This window comes from Brachycentrus maculatus, unplaced genomic scaffold (genome assembly GCF_059751285.1).
Source record: "Brachycentrus maculatus isolate JH-2025_06_01 unplaced genomic scaffold, ASM5975128v1 h1tg000242l, whole genome shotgun sequence".
In the NCBI taxonomy this organism is placed as follows: domain Eukaryota; kingdom Metazoa; phylum Arthropoda; class Insecta; order Trichoptera; family Brachycentridae; genus Brachycentrus; species Brachycentrus maculatus.
Window position 1 is genome coordinate 363,058 of NW_028280993.1, and position 16,161 is coordinate 379,218.

Consider the following 16,161-nt stretch of genomic DNA (forward strand, 5'->3'; position numbering starts at 1 on the left):
GTCTTTGAAGGAAATTTATATGTGAGAATTTCTTATTTATAATATTCCTCATAACTCATGCTGGAGGGTGATATATGGCCGGATTATTCCTGCATTTTCGGGACAATATATTTCCAGAGGGTAATCTTATGGTCACTCCTTCTAGTAGAAGCTATAAATGTATTACAGACAAATACATACCTGTAAATTAGAATCAGTTCCTTCCAAAGATGAGGGGTAGAGCCTTGCAAGTAGGAGCAGGACAGGATAAAGTGAAGGTTTTAAAAAGTCCTTGGAGTTAATATTTGCATCCACATCACTGAGTTCATTCTGTAACCAAATATTAAAAAGAAGGTTATTTTAGTACCATATTTTACCTAAATGAGTTTATTCAACTTTTTGAAAAATATATATATTTTTAAATATCTCACACAAGTTATAATAATCATTCATGGTTTCTCATGGTCACAACTGTGAAGAAGAAAAGCAAATTAAGTTGGTTAGCCTCCCGAGAGCTGACATCAAGCTTGCCCCTTTTATAAGGCACCAGTCCTGTCGCCCAGGATGTCTACAGTCGATAATTCGTCATCAGTTCTCGTCTGAACTTCGGGATGTGGACCCGACTCTGAAGGATGCAAAGGAGCTGACAACCGCCAGGGGAATTTGGTGGTAGTTTGTGGATCCCATATGCCTTATGTAGGGAACGGATATGAATTAAGTATTGCGTTTGACTCTGGCTGTTAAATTAGTGGCCAAAAAATACAAATTATCAAGTGGAAAAACAAAAAAATGCAAATCATCCTGTAAAAAAAGTATGGTTTATTAATGTTTAACAACAAGCTTGACTGTTTTAGTTATATTTTTGAACAAACAAAAAAAAATACTTAAATGAAGATAAGTTTTCATTTGTATGTATTAAAATACAGACAGCGTTATAACGAGAACAACAGAGAACCGTGGAAGTTCAAGGGAAGGCCTTTGTTCAATACTGGACACAAGAAGAAGGCTGAAGTAAAAAGTACATACATATTTCTGAATTATAAAGACTTACCAATATGAAATCATATAGTTTTGGATAGCGTAAAAAGAATATTCTCCCGGTCATTCGGTTTCTGATACACAATTTGTCGCTGTCCTTACTTCTCTGAACTCCGAATATGCGAGTTACCAAACTACTGAACAACAAAGTTGATGAGTTTCTTTCCTAAAAAAAATGTAGTGTCTTTTAGTAAAAAATCCTTATTATCTAAACACATAATTTTATACTTTAAGTTTAAAGATTTATACAACAGTTCTACATATCGTATTATGTATAATTTAATTGTAGTATCGGATATATCAGATACACATATCAACTATATATAGTTTTTAATTTTAATTAGTCTTGAGGAAGTTGTTTGCTTTGAAACCGATCAATATTATAATTAAGTTATGTTATTTATTGCTTCGGCATTCACTTTGTAGTAAGACATGATTAAATTATAAATAAAACACTTGTTTTTTACCACTAGAGTATTATATTGTTACGACAAGTTTCGGAAGCCATAGATGCTTCCATTTACAGATTTGAATACAAACTCCTTTGAATACAAAGAGTTTATATTCAAGCATTTGTAGCTTCCAAAATTAGTCATAACAATATAATACTCAAGTGGTAATAAACAAGTGTTTTATTTATGATTTAAGTTACATAGTGATGTGTGAACATCCTTGTCTACATCGTTAACTCAAAAGTTAGACAAATGTTAGACAAATTAAAAAAATACTAACCGCCCATGTCGCTCCGTTGAATCCCGTTATGGCTGTCATAAGTCCGTCTGCAACATACGGATTCACATATTCCCCGAGGGCGGTGTGTCGGTACAGCGCCCGCAGAATGTTCAGACAGTGTGTTCGAGTCTCTACGGTGACAGAAATGTGGGTTTCTGCATTTTTAAATGTTGCCAACTTTAGCATTGTTTCCATACATTTCTGGAAACACCGAGGACTGCCGCTCACTTGTAATTCTGTCGTTACAAGGGCCTGGAAGGTTAAAAGAAATTGTTGAACACCGATGGGCAAAAAATCAACATTTTGTTTTGAATATTTATAAACATGTGTTAATTCATTATAGTGATAGGCGATCAATTCAATTAAAATCAATTCAATTAAAAATAACAATGACTTCCATCGCAATAACAAAAAAAAACATTAGTGAATTTGAAAAGATGAATCAAAGATTGGTTTCTTAGCCTTAATTTCATAGTTTAAAGCTTAATATATGATTTTTTTACCTGAACCATAAAGGGAACTCCCGCACTGCGCCTTGTAGCACATAACTTCGAATTTTTTGTATCACCCGAGGCAATGGCAGTAATCAAATCGTCTAACCAAATCCGTGGGAGATTGTGTAATTCTTCAGAGTTACATTTCCATAGTCTAAAATGATAAATAATATATCAGCTATGAATCAAGTTAAATTGGTAAGAGGCTGGTAAGATGCTATCCTTTCTATAGTTGTAAAAAAACTTCAAACTAAATCCAATGTTTGAAAAGCTGACTACGCAACAAAACAACTACCAAAAGTAGTTTAAAGGTATTTTTTTGGTTTTAACCCAAATGGTTAAAAATGTTTCAAACCACCTTTACATTTCTATAATCCCTTTTGTCACCGAATCTCTGTTCCGAGCTGCAGCATCAAAATTGAAGATAGCCATGATGATCGCCGATCTTCATTAGAAATGGCAGAGAAAGAAGAAGAATCCCTTTTGCTTACCTGACCAGAAAAACAGCATATTCAGATATCTTTACTTTTTTTGATGAATATATCACAATCAGATGTAAGTATGATTGCATTTTTTAAAAACATATTTCTTACCAGCAGTTCAGATTTATGATTGCTACTTTTTTGGTAGTAAAACAAAAATTTATTAGGTTGACATTTAACCCTTATCATTTTTGAAAAGTGGGCGTCAAAAACATTCAAAGGATGACTTTACTATCTCAATCCCGTCTGGAGTTATATGAGGAAAGAGTTGAGACAACTCCTTGCAGGAGTGAAACACGGAGCAATAAACCTGGTCTTTCATTTCTCTTAGCACCCACAGATGTTGAGTAGAAGACGCAGCCCACCCAGTTTGTCATCTTTACCTGGAACACAGTCTGGAGAATCCTAGATATGCCTGTTCGAAGGCGCCACGGTGTTTAGTTTCTGAGAGTAATTTTGTAAAATGGTCTCCAATTTCTAAAACAGTTTTCTCACTGATAGATCCGTGTGTAGAGATATCTTTATTTTCAATGTTTTTATTATCACTTTTGATAATAACCGCTTGATGTGAAATATCCCCAAGTAATAATGACACCTAAAACAAAAATAAATACATAATGCATTACGAAATGAACAATTTCTATTTATTCCTATATACGAGATCGCCCTAATTTTTCATTTTCAAATATATCAATTAATCCGATAACAGTTTATAGTATAGGAGTAGCAGAAATTTGTAATTAATGTAGATTTTTGAGTATTATATCCAAAATTAAGCAAGGTTATTGGATTGAATTCTACTTTTATTTACATATATATATGATAATATGTGAGGCGTTTCGTCTTATTGAGACATTATCAAACACTCACTCACTTGTTAGCGAATGTTTGATAATGTCTTGATAAAAATTTAAAATGGAATTCTACCAACTGCAGTTACAATAAATTAATAAATGTAGAAATAAAATAAGATATTTAACCTCTTTGACGGACCTCCAAGCACAAAGTAAGACCATTTGAGCGGTAACTCGCTGTCCACTATCCAGGTGTACTCCGTTACCCTCGGTCTGAGTCGTTCCGGCATTGAAGTCCATCGGCAAGTGGCCTTCCGGAGAGGAATTGTTTACAATTGGACCCACAATTTCGTTAACTTCAAACGACATGTTGATCAACTGACTAATGAGTTGAGACCAATGGCTACTTGATGCTATAACACTGAAATATAATTTGAAAGTATTAGTCTTGTCTAGTTCCTGTGGATTCTTTTACCATAAATTGGATTATTTTATGCATAATACACACATTTTATCAGGGTATTGGAATATGCTTGCGGGGGAGTTCGTAAGATGTCAGTAAATGTTAAGAGTTTGAGTTCGAGCAATTTTCAAACAAAAATCTATAAAACAGTTATGATTTAAAGACTAAAGCTCAATGGTATGTAACATCATGGCCGCGTATCGACATTGTTCAGCAAAACACCTATGTAAGCTATCCACAAAGAAAGAGTTGATATGTGTTTCTATACATATTATATATTTATTTTTATAAGTAAATGAGCCATTCACCGAGGCAACACTTCTAAAGAATGTAGTGATATCTAGGAATGCACGTATATCATAGTTATTTTTGCTGATATTTTATATAAAATTGACAAAAAACATGTTGCACTTATTATTAAATGTTTTTAGTAAACTTTTTTGGTAAAATGTGAGTTATTCTTATCATTGTGATTTTATGATAGTCTCATATTGAGGTACATTGAAACAAGTCCGGTGATTAAGTATAGACCTATAAATATATTGCATAAGCCCATTGGGGACATATTAATAAATAATTTGTTGATAAATAAATGTATGTATTTACCTAAAGTCAACACATGTGAAGAGATGTCTGATGCAATACAATAGTCCATAAAGAGGTCCTTTAGCAGCTGCTACCAAAATATTACAGCGAGCTATATCCATTTCTTTTGCCAATTTCTTTGTTAAAATCATTATAATGAGATATTGCACTTCAAAAGGAACGTCAGAACTGAAATAAATATATAAAATATACTCACGCACTGTAACTTATGTGAAAATGTCAAAATAAAAATATATATAACTTAATTTGACTAAATACTTTAAAAAATGTATTTATGTCAAGAAAAATATCTTAAGTATCAAATAAGAATGTCATAGTAATGTTATAATTGAATTTGAGACACTAATTTACAAAACCAAGTGTTTATTTTATTATTTAAACCTTTAAATTAATTCGTTTTTTGAGACTGTCTTCAATTTATCGGATATTTAAAGTTTCAAATACAAATTTAGTGCCTAATCAAGTACACAAAAATCACGTTTGGATTTTAAAATTTCTGCTTCAATAACAACAAAGTTACTAAATTTAATATTAAAAAGGTTACTTTTAATTTGACTCCATTTGAGTACATATTTATCTTAACAGCTTAGTGAATAGATAGTCACCTTTCATTCAGATCCTTTTGTAAGAGACGTAACAGACTATTAGGAAATTTAGTAAGTAATTCAAATTTATATGCCGATGAGATACAGTCAGTCGGTTTGACACTCGATGCTGCTGCCAGTGCTTCTTGGAAGAGATGAGAAGAGGTTTCTTCGGTGAACATATCAGGGCAATACACGAGAAGCTCCACAACTAACTGTTTGTTAGATTCATAGCTGTCTTCCAAATAAAACATCAAAGAATTCAAGTCATCCTGTATCCAGTCCCTGAAAACCAAATCAAATTTCAATATTTTTTATGTGCACTGCGATTCTTTTGTTTTTTGTTTGTTTCTTTTTGGCAAAGCACCCAAAGAGTGATACATACCACAAATAACTGGCATTTTTTATTATGATGTAAGTGAGAACATTTCAATGCTGAAACATTTTTTCAGATTCTTTATGATTGCATTATTGATCTTTGGAGAGTTCAACGATAGGAGGTGCTGGATATATAGCAGGAAGGACCAACCTTCTTAGTCTTTTGATAGATAGACTGCTTTTTATTGTTGGACTTCATAGTGTAGTGGTTAGTGCGTTAGACTACCGAACTGGAGGTCCCGGGTTAGATTGTCGTTTAAATTCCTTTGAGGTAACTAACTAACTGTTAACTAACTAAAAATCATATCACTTCTCCACAGGGTAGGGAGAAAATAAAACGCCACCACAATCTGTCTTTGCAAACAATCTTTGTCTGTTCCACATTCATGCATCTCCTCATACATACTTGCGGATTATTCCGACTCCTGATCTGACCACGCTCAAGTATTTGCAATACTTTATCTTGCCAAGCTTTCATTTCGTTGAGGTAATAATCGAAAATACATTTAAGCTTACCAGTCGATGCTTGTGCACTTCATTTCTTGACACCAAACCAATATTTGAAGAGACATATTTCTGCGACTGAAATTAGCTCCAGGAAAAATATTCCCGAGGCAAAACTTCCACAATTCTTTTATAAACTTAGTGTACGAAGTTTTCATACTGATTGCTTTGTAGATAGTGTCTGTGAAAGTGACTAAAAGTGGTTTAACATCCTTTTTGCTTTGAAGTAAGACAATTATTTTATTTTGCAAGTTTTCTATGTTTCTCAGGACAACGTCAAAGCTATCTTTCCATCGTTTTACCATCTGAAAATAATGGAATATAAGGATAAAGAAAAACATAAAAATGGGTCTTATAATATCTGCTGTATCATGGTGCCGTGTACAGACTTATGAAACCCTTTCACCTTGTTCTGAGTCTTACAAAGGGTGGTTGGTTTCCAGGTTGATGTTAGAGCGTGCTATTTATTTCAACAATAAACTTTTTAATTTCTTGCTTTAAATGGATGACCATTTAACTCGAGGTATCAGAGCACTTAACAACATATCAGAAGATCCGGCATTCAATCATATAGAGCATGGGTCGGCAACCTTTTGTTGTAAAAGGGCCAAATATTTTTCATGGGGATCTGTGCGGGCCGCACTTGCAGTAGGTATACATACAATATTTATGTACAAATATTTTAGTTTTAAAAATAAAACGCTAAGTGTATATTTTAACGACATTTATTGTATTTAATAAAATCAATGAGATTCCCTTCGCTCCCTTTCTCGCTTCCTTTCACTCGATTGTGTATAATATCGTCCGTCATGTGCGTTGCGGCGAGAATCTCGCGGGTTGCACCAAAATGTCCAAAATGGCCGCAGGTTGCCGACCCATGATATAGAGGAACAGTTACTTTTTTTGTTGATATGATAAATTAATATTGTCATAGTGGATTTTACCTATTCATTTCACAAACAAATAAATGTTAAATGCTTAGTATTTTAACCATCAATTCATTCTCGGAAGAAATTGTAAAATAAAAAGATAGGTACGATAACAATACCTTTTTGGACAGTGAAAGCATCCTTTGACGCACGGCTGGAGATTGTACATTAATGTTGTATTTTAGAAACAACAATAGCAAGTTGAACTCCGATTCTAGAAAGCTTTCTGTAGTTTTATGGGAGTCAACAATCAATGAAAATGCCATGACCCTAATCTAGAAAGGAAAATGAATTTGAATTAAAATACACATACGTTAAAATTAAGAAACAAGTGGCGATAATTTCTTGTATATTTTGTTACCTCAGATAACCGATGGGTTACTGCGCTTCGCAATAAATCATATTCAATTACATTTTTCCATTTCTCATGTTCAGTTGGTTGTTCGGTCACCATCTTGGAATCGAAAACACCCATTTTCCTGGCAACGTGGAGACATATCAGTATGCACTTTAGCTGCCCGTCATCTATTTTGTCACCTGTCAATGTGTTCTGCTCTAAAATAGCGGGAATCCTGAAAAATAATACACAAAGAATCTGAATTCCTGCTATTTACTACATAAGTGACACAAACACCTCCTGTGGATTTTTCCAGAACCGTTATATTAAATTAACCACAAAATAAAAAATTATACAAGACTGCCTTGGCCTAGTTGAGTTGATAGGTTTGCATGAATTATACAAAAGAGGCAAAATTAAACTTTTCATTAGGGAAAATCTTTCCTCATTTTTTATCAGTTTCTGACGTTCCATAATATTGAAGTTCAAGACTAAAGAAAGGCTAAAGTAGATATTAAATTTAAAATTGATACATACATATTACCACAAAGTGACTGCCGAATTAACTATGGAAGAATGATCAATATTACACAGTACATATATAAATCTATCACTCATGCTGTAAGTTCAGCATGACTGTACTCAGCTCTGAATTTGGGTATTGCCCTTTGGGCATTCAAATTCATATGCTCTATGAATGCCCAGACCTCCATATTCTCTTTGTAAATAAAAAAAGATGCTTTTTCTCTATTAACCCATCCGCATATCAGATTTTTTTCAAAACATGTATACAAAAACACTAATTGAATGTGGGGATACAAGTAAGAAAGTTGCCCCGCCCGGAGGGGAGGTGATATGGTTTGTCAAACAACGAGGTGCTAATATTTTGCACCTGATAAAACAAGAACAAACATAGAAATAATCTTTAAATGCAGAAAAAGGTACCACACACTAAACAGATTGATTTTTGCAGTACAAATCAGTCCGACCAATCATAACGCTCGCGTATTTGAAGCATCAACGGCGTTCAAATTCAACCGAGTTATAAAAATAAACCATCCCATAAAATTATAACTTTTTCTGTTTTACCAATAAATATGGTACATATAACTATTATGTACATATTTTATCGTGTCTAGATCAGAAATGTGATAAATTACAAGAAAACTTGTAAAAATAACTCGATACAACATTATACGTGGGATGTAAAGTTTTGATTTCTAACTGATTTTAGTTGATATTTCAATCAAAAAGATAATTCTATCCTTACAGGGACATCTTTAGTCATCAATAAATTTGTCATCAATAAATTTGTAAAAAAATTATTAAAAAATAATGCATTACAAAAAGCTTTCTTTATTGATTTGTAAATATCACCTTAAAGTATCTTTATAATATGAACTACCACGGATGGGGGCGTGGCTTAAACTGCGGCTGATTTGCGAATGTAAAAACATACCTACCGCCAAGATTTGGCGGCAGGTAGGCCGATGGGTTAAGACATCTAGTATATATGATTTAATGTCTACATCATAAAATGCACTTGTGCGTCTATTCCATGACTGTCCATCAGTCGCAGTCAAAAGATTTGAGTTTTTACAGAGCAATGAAATATCTTTGTACTGTGTGTGGTTTGATCAAATGATCACATTGAATTGGCACGTGAGACCAGATGAAAGTTAAAGAATTAATTTGGGAACTCACATAAGGGGCACCAATGAAGAATTCAACTTGACAGCTTTTGTCAATATATCCTCTAGAACGGTTAATGTTGGCGATGAAATATTATCCTCTTCATTTTTACATGCAATTACCGCATTCAGAACGGGTCTGATCCATGTGCTAAACAAAATATCCATTGAAACTTCCTTGGAATATTCTGTCATGAGTGTTTCAAACGCATAAGATACCTTAAAATAATCCAAAGTAGTTTATTTATTTAGAAATACAATTAACATGGTCCATGCAGTCATACATACGTATTTAATACACATGTATTCAAAACATAAACTCAAAAACACTTGGGCATAAACAATAAAATAGATGGAAAGACTAAATTTCACTTGCTAAATACCACTATTAACAATGAACTTAGGTTTAAACCATTATTCTTCATTTTCTTATTCCTTCTCATAGATCCTTGGATCTGTTTGTTCTGTTCTCTGTCTCTTGTGATGTGGACTGCCGGCTGCCACGCTATCACTTTGCAGGCCTTCTAGGTGGTTTTCTTCTGTCTGGGTTCTCTTTAAGGGCAATTTGGGCTAGTCTATTTTCTTGCATTCTATTGACATGGGCATTCCAGAATTGTCTTCGCTATCTTCCCCGCCTGACTATATACTCCGTACTACACATTTTCCGAACTCCATGTTTCTTATTTGGTGTTTCCGGTTATGCACCTCAATGTCCTCATTTCTGAAGTTCTTGGAAGTCTGTTCTGATCTTTATCCCATATGTGGCAATTGGTCGTACACATGTTTGAACAATCAATTCACAGATATATGTTTAAGAGATACTTACATTTGCAGGAACAGTGACATTGTTAATGGCAGAGAGCAAATCTCCGACAAGATTTGGAATTTTTCCAAGAAGATAAACACAACCATATTCAGAACCGAGTGTTGCCAAACCTTTATATTTCGAATGACGATCTTTTGGCAACATTATTACTGAACCAAATACTTCATTTGACAGCTGGGTGTTGCCTGAAAAAAAATACATACATCATTAAAATTATTTGGGTAGGTACTTATTTCAAAGGCTAATAATAAACTTGCTCAGTAGCTACCTTTTGCTTCAAATGTAACGGATAGTTTTACAATATTGGTGAGAATTTGAGTGCATAAATGTCGCACACTGTCCACATAATACTCCAAATGGGACCAAACAAAATTTAAAATACAGGCGGATGTTTTGATGGCATTATCTAAATTTATAACTTTGTACAAAAGGCGGGAAATTGATAACATGGTTCTGGCAACACCGAGAATAATAGTTGTGTCAACTGATGATCTGAAAAAAGAGATGCAATATTAATAACTGTTAAGAACTATATTGGCAAAACATCACTATCCTGAATGGCTTATCTTTTGTTTGTATATAGTATTTTTGTAATAATCACATTGAAGAAAAAAAGTTACATTATATTTACTTTTATTTAAATAAGTTAAAGCAAGATTTATAATTCTACTGAATATTTATCGCCCAGCTGTGACAAAAAATAATTCTGAGATTAAGTAAAAAAAAAAATTACAATTTTTTTTAAAAAAAACTTATTGATATACCATATTTAAATTTTAATTATAATGTACATAATTTTAAAATTCGGAACTCATATTTTGACAATATTTTAAATTCTTGTTCTTCTCAACCTTTTTTGCACCAAGTGGTATACAGGGCACCGAATCACATTTGCACAGTATTACATTGATCATTAGTTACACAAAGATAAGGTCCTTCGCTTTAGGTAGCAATCCTGGGTGATATTAGAGTTATTTTATTATTGAAATAAGAGGGTTATTTTTATCTGCCTAAGATTTAGTCCCCGGCACTCCAGCATGGCAAACATCTAACCATTATACTACATAACTTGCTAATTATAATATTAAATGAATTACTTACTCCTCACTAAGTTCGACAAGTTTTGAAGTTATAAATATTAGTGCTGAGGTATTGCAAACACACATTGTTGAAATTTCATCAATTTCAATTACGTTTATAACAGCGCTGCAAATGTACAATTTGGCTGTTTCAGGGTGCAGCTGGTTGATTTCTTTGTATATGGAGTGGCTAGAAATATCTTCCGTTTTGTAGACATTCTGCAGGAGCTGAAAAGATTTTTAACATGTTAATCATGTTTTCGGGAATACTTATTCCATTTTAAAATTACACAAAACTCTATTTGTAATGTGATGAGACGTCATCACAAGATGTCCTTCATTAAGTGTGGGTATGTCCAATTTTTTTAAAAGAAATATTTCAATTGGAAACAGAATGTGCAAAAGAAGGTTTGCAGTTGGCAAACATTGATGAGGCAATAAATAGGGCATAAAGATCTGTCAGATTTATGTAACAAATCTTGATGGATATAAGATATTGAATCCATTGTATCCATTGAATTGTGTTTAGGGATTAACCTCATTAATTTATTATTAACTATACACATTCACTATAATTTTTAAGACATATGAACTAAATGTGTAATAAATCCTTGTACAGTATATAAAATCCTTGTATGGGAAAATAATAAATATTATTTAACAAAACATGTTAATCTAACAAACAATCTGGGCTGTTGGCTTAGTGACCAGTTGGACCATTCCTGAGAGATCAAAGTCTGGACAGAAATGGCGACAAATTGCATCTTCAAAATGCCAGACATCCTTGGAAATAGAAACTGCAACCTTAATCTAGGAATGTAAATTGTATGATGCTACATCCTTTCAGTGTTTCTATGTAGCGTCGATGCCAACTATGAACTCTCACCGGACCTACTGCAAAGAAGACTGAAGGATTCCAAAGAAAGAAAGAGATTTGAGAGAGTTCAGAAGTTTTAAGACGCATGGAAAAGAGAAAGAAGTTACTTCTACTTCTACTTGTAACTCTTATCCGCACCCAATGGTGCATAGGTCACTGCACCGCATTGACACAGTGTTATCTCAATCATTACTTACATTAAGGCAAGATGATCACTCCTGCACTTCAGGGACCAGTCCAGGGTAATATTAAATAAATATAAGAGAGTTAAATCACTCATATTTATTTTCACCCCTCCCCTGAGAATCGAACTCGGGACCTCCAGTACGGTAGCTAAACACGCTTACCATTACACCATAGAGGTGGACAATAAGAAGTTACAGACACCATAAACAAAAGAATAATATATTGACATCTGTACAAGGTTATTTTTTGTCACCTTCAAAACACATGTCATCGCATGTTTCTGCTGTGCATATTAACAGAGAATGTAATCTATTTTCTCGTTGAAAGCGGGTTAGCACATTTTTTTTAATCTCGCAAGTACACGGCCGTCCAAAATATCATTTAATATCTTTAATAGCAGCGCTAAATTTATAATCTACAGATTCAACTTGTTGTAATAGTGAACTTACCAAGATCCAAGCATCTGAACCGAATCTGAATCTTTGAATGATCAGAAGAGCCATGGAACAAAGCCCTTTGGTGTCCATGGGTAAATCGGTGTGGTTCAGTAGGAGCGTAGAGAGCGCGCACATTTTTATCCATAATTCTTCATTTAAGATGACCGTTGATGGTATTTCACATTTTTGTAAAACGGCAATTGTGACACGGAAAACATTGTGGACAAAGGTGTACAATTCCATTTTTTCTGTTGGGGACATCTTGCTGTCATTTCTGAAAAAGCAATAAAAAATACCATATTAAAGCAATTATTGTGGTGTAATTGATATATTAAATATTAAAAATCAAACACTGATTTTCAGAGTCTAATATATTGTATTTTATTATTAAAAACACATAAAAATTAAATTTGTGACAATTATTTCACCTTGTTATGGCATTTTTAAACTACTATGAAGATTCAATTGTATTTAATCTTTTGATTTTAATATTTAATATATAAATTAAAATGAAGTTCTACGAATTAAAAGTCAAATCTAAAAATAAATTATGGTATAAAGTAGTTACAGTATTGTAAAAGAAATTGAAACAATAGTGACATTATAACTGAGTGGCACATCAATTATGATGTACTCATGAGTGAAAAAAATCATCATTAGCGAAGCGGGTAGATTGGTAGGTATTAAAAAATAAATAATAAAAAATTAGCATGTTTCAGAATGAAAAAAGGGAATAAAAGGAGATGATATCATGAAAGAAGTTGTAGGAATAGAGATAAGAAAAAAGGGTGTTAATATTAGGGAAAAATGAAAAGATAGTAACGTTTCAGATGAAAAGTTCTTCTTTGACCCTTCTCTGCACTCGAAAGGTGTACAGGGTACTACATCGGATTGAAGCGATGTTCGCTTGATTGTTATTAGTCATCCATGATTGCATGACTCATGATAGATAAATACCTAACGAATACTTTACAAATATTTTGAGTGTGTCCAAATACTTGTTCACAAATCTGGATTATCTCAAATTAGGAGTTATTTTTTATATTATTATATTCAGATGTCAAAAAAATAATATAACTAATAATTTATTGAACCAGTATTGTTAAATGTGTCATTGGCACGGGAAACTCAGTGAGGATACATTATTGTTAATTGAAAATAATAATTATGTGTTTGCTGAAATAAATAAATAAAATAAAAGCAATTTTAAAGGATCAGATGATCTACATAAAAAAATGTTAGGTACTAGGTACTACATTTCTGCTATAGTGCAGAAAGGAATTGCAGAAAGAAGTCATAGTAGCTAGGAAGAGAAGAACAGCAGCAATGGATAGGGCTCGGGATTGCATACCTGTACTCGTGCTAGCTTTGTAACCTGGACACTGTTAATGTGTAGGAGTTTCTTGAAGGAAGATGAAAGGGTAAATTGACAAAAATAAACTCACCTCATTTTCTCAGTATAAGAAATAAGGGCAGACTTCAAAAACATCAGAACTTGGTTCAAAGAATATTGGACACTTTTGACACCGGGTGGAAAGTTTTCAAAACAGCTGTTGATAGCATTACATAAAGTATTAAGCGTTGAAAAATCTTCGCAGTTTTTCAATGAAGACAACGCAATCGAAATGCGTTCAGACATTGTTGATTCAATAATTTCATGATGGCATTTCCTGGATGATAAAATTCTGAAATATGGAGGATGAAAAGTGGTATTTAAAAAAATTAAAGCACAATGTGATACACTTCATATATTTAAATCTTCTGTCATATCAGGTCCCCCTGACGTCGACTATCACTTGAGAGTAATTGTCCTTGTCTTGGGCAGCTCTAAACAGTACTTCGACGGTCCTGATCACCATCCAATCTCGTATATTCTGGAGCCAGGAGATCTGTCTTCTGCCCACACCTCATCGACCCTCTATTTTGCCTTTTACAATTAGGTGTAATAATAATAATAATAATAATAAATTTGGATAACTTATATAGCGCCATTTTCGTAAAAAAATACCTCAAGGGCGCTTCACTGTGAATGAATTGGGGAAAATATTATGGTGGAAATGATTTAGCAAACAAATGTGTTTTTAGTCTTTTTCTAAAGGTCATCTCACTCTCACTATTTCTAACCATTGGTGGAAGAGCATTCCACGCCGTCGGTCCTGCAACAGCAAAGGCACGCTCGCCAAATTTAGTGCGTTGGTTGCGAGCTGGTAAGATCACTTTGCCCATTGCAGATGTTGTAGCCGATCGAAGCGTGAGACGTCTATCAACCAATTCATCCGGAATACACAGCTCCTTAAGATACTCTGGAGCCATATTGTGTATTGATTTATACATGAGTAGGCAGAGTTTATATTCAACCCTTTCGGGAAAGCGTAACCAGTGGAGTTTGTGAAGTAGTGGGGTGATGTGACTGAATTTAGAAATTCCAAAAATTAGTCTCGCTGCTGCGTTTAACACTGAATAGCTTGTACTTCTCTCCTCTAAGCACATGCCCCAGATAGGATGCCTTCCGGACCTTGATATCAGTCAGCAACTGTCTCCCTGCTCTTGTTCTTTGTCCGTGGAATGCGTAGCATTCTACAATGTAGCTAAGATTGAATAATAAAATTAAATTGAGAAGGGAACTTACCTAGCACAGGTATTTTTCAATGGATGCTTCAAAGGAGCATCAAGAAATATAACAACTAAGAATTTGATCAAGTTGGAAGTCTCAACATTGTCACAACTGTCTCCATCGAGGATTTTTGCAACATTTCTTACAAATTCCAATTGTGTGCTGACATTTCTTGCATCAATAAATTCATTAACATTCTTTATTTCTGCACCTGAAAGAATTACAATTAAAATGTTTTAAGGTAAAAAGGTTAAATGAACAGCTCTGTCAAAAAAGAGATTTTTTTATGGGTTTCTTCAGTCATTGGGTGAGATAAACGGAAATCTGTATTTTTTCCAGATTTTTGCTAATTTAAAAAACGAGAATGTTTTTATCATTTATGAGGCGAATGTAATTGGGAAAAGGAGCAGAGGAAGACCGATCAGGTATGCCAAATACTTGAAAGTGGTCAGGTTAGGAGTAGTAATAATCGGCAGGTATGTATGAGGAGATGCATGAACGTGGAAGAGGCGAAGAATGTTTGCAAAGACAGAGTGGTGTGGTGTTCTTTTCTCTCTGCCTACCCCTGCGGAGAAGCGGCGTGATGGTTAGTTAGTTCAGTTAGTTAGTTCAGTTAGTTAGTTTAAAAAAAAAGGAAATTAACTGGCTCTAATTGAGTTGTTAACAAGAACATGAATGAACTTGAGGTTAAAAAATAGCCCAAGCTATTATTATATTAAAACAATGGTACATTGAATGTAACGACTTACAAAATTTCGTATCCTGATGGCCACTAAAAATAAATAAAGGTACTTTAGAGTCACTTTTCTTGACGTTGTTAACTCCATTATTTGAAATTCTGAGCGAAAGTCCATTCATTTTATATGAGTTATGAGTATTGCAATTACTGCAATGCGGTGCAAAAGTATTATAAAATACACTGTTGCGAGTTTTTTTAAATCTACAATAGTAATTAAAAAAGAAGAGTCTCTCAAAATTAAAATACAAGTAATTATTTACGGGCATATATTCAACGCCAGAATATTATTATGCCATGTGTCAAGTGAAATGTCAAAGAAACGTCAAAAAATCTATAATTTTTCTATGGTTTCTCATAATATTTCCCAAATAAACATAGAATTGCATACAAAA

At 33.5% G+C, this 16,161-nt stretch overlaps 1 protein-coding gene across 1 annotated transcript; it reads right to left on the minus strand.

Moving 5' to 3' along the window:
• Nucleotides 1-515: 515 nt before the first annotated feature.
• THADA (Thyroid adenoma-associated protein homolog) lies at nt 516-16,093 on the minus strand. The gene is made up of 18 exons (XM_088265069.1): nt 15,780-16,093; nt 15,046-15,241; nt 13,862-14,101; nt 12,429-12,690; nt 10,939-11,144; nt 10,106-10,329; nt 9,838-10,022; nt 9,025-9,230; nt 7,345-7,555; nt 7,103-7,258; nt 6,067-6,359; nt 5,194-5,457; nt 4,589-4,756; nt 3,706-3,940; nt 3,109-3,320; nt 2,253-2,397; nt 1,746-2,001; nt 516-604 (listed from the first exon to the last, which is right to left on the minus strand). The coding sequence occupies exons 1-18, from the start codon at nt 16,033-16,035 to the stop codon at nt 516-518; spliced, it is 3,804 nt and encodes a 1,267-aa protein (XP_088121195.1). The 5' UTR covers nt 16,036-16,093.
• Between the last annotated feature and the right edge of the window lie 68 nt (nt 16,094-16,161).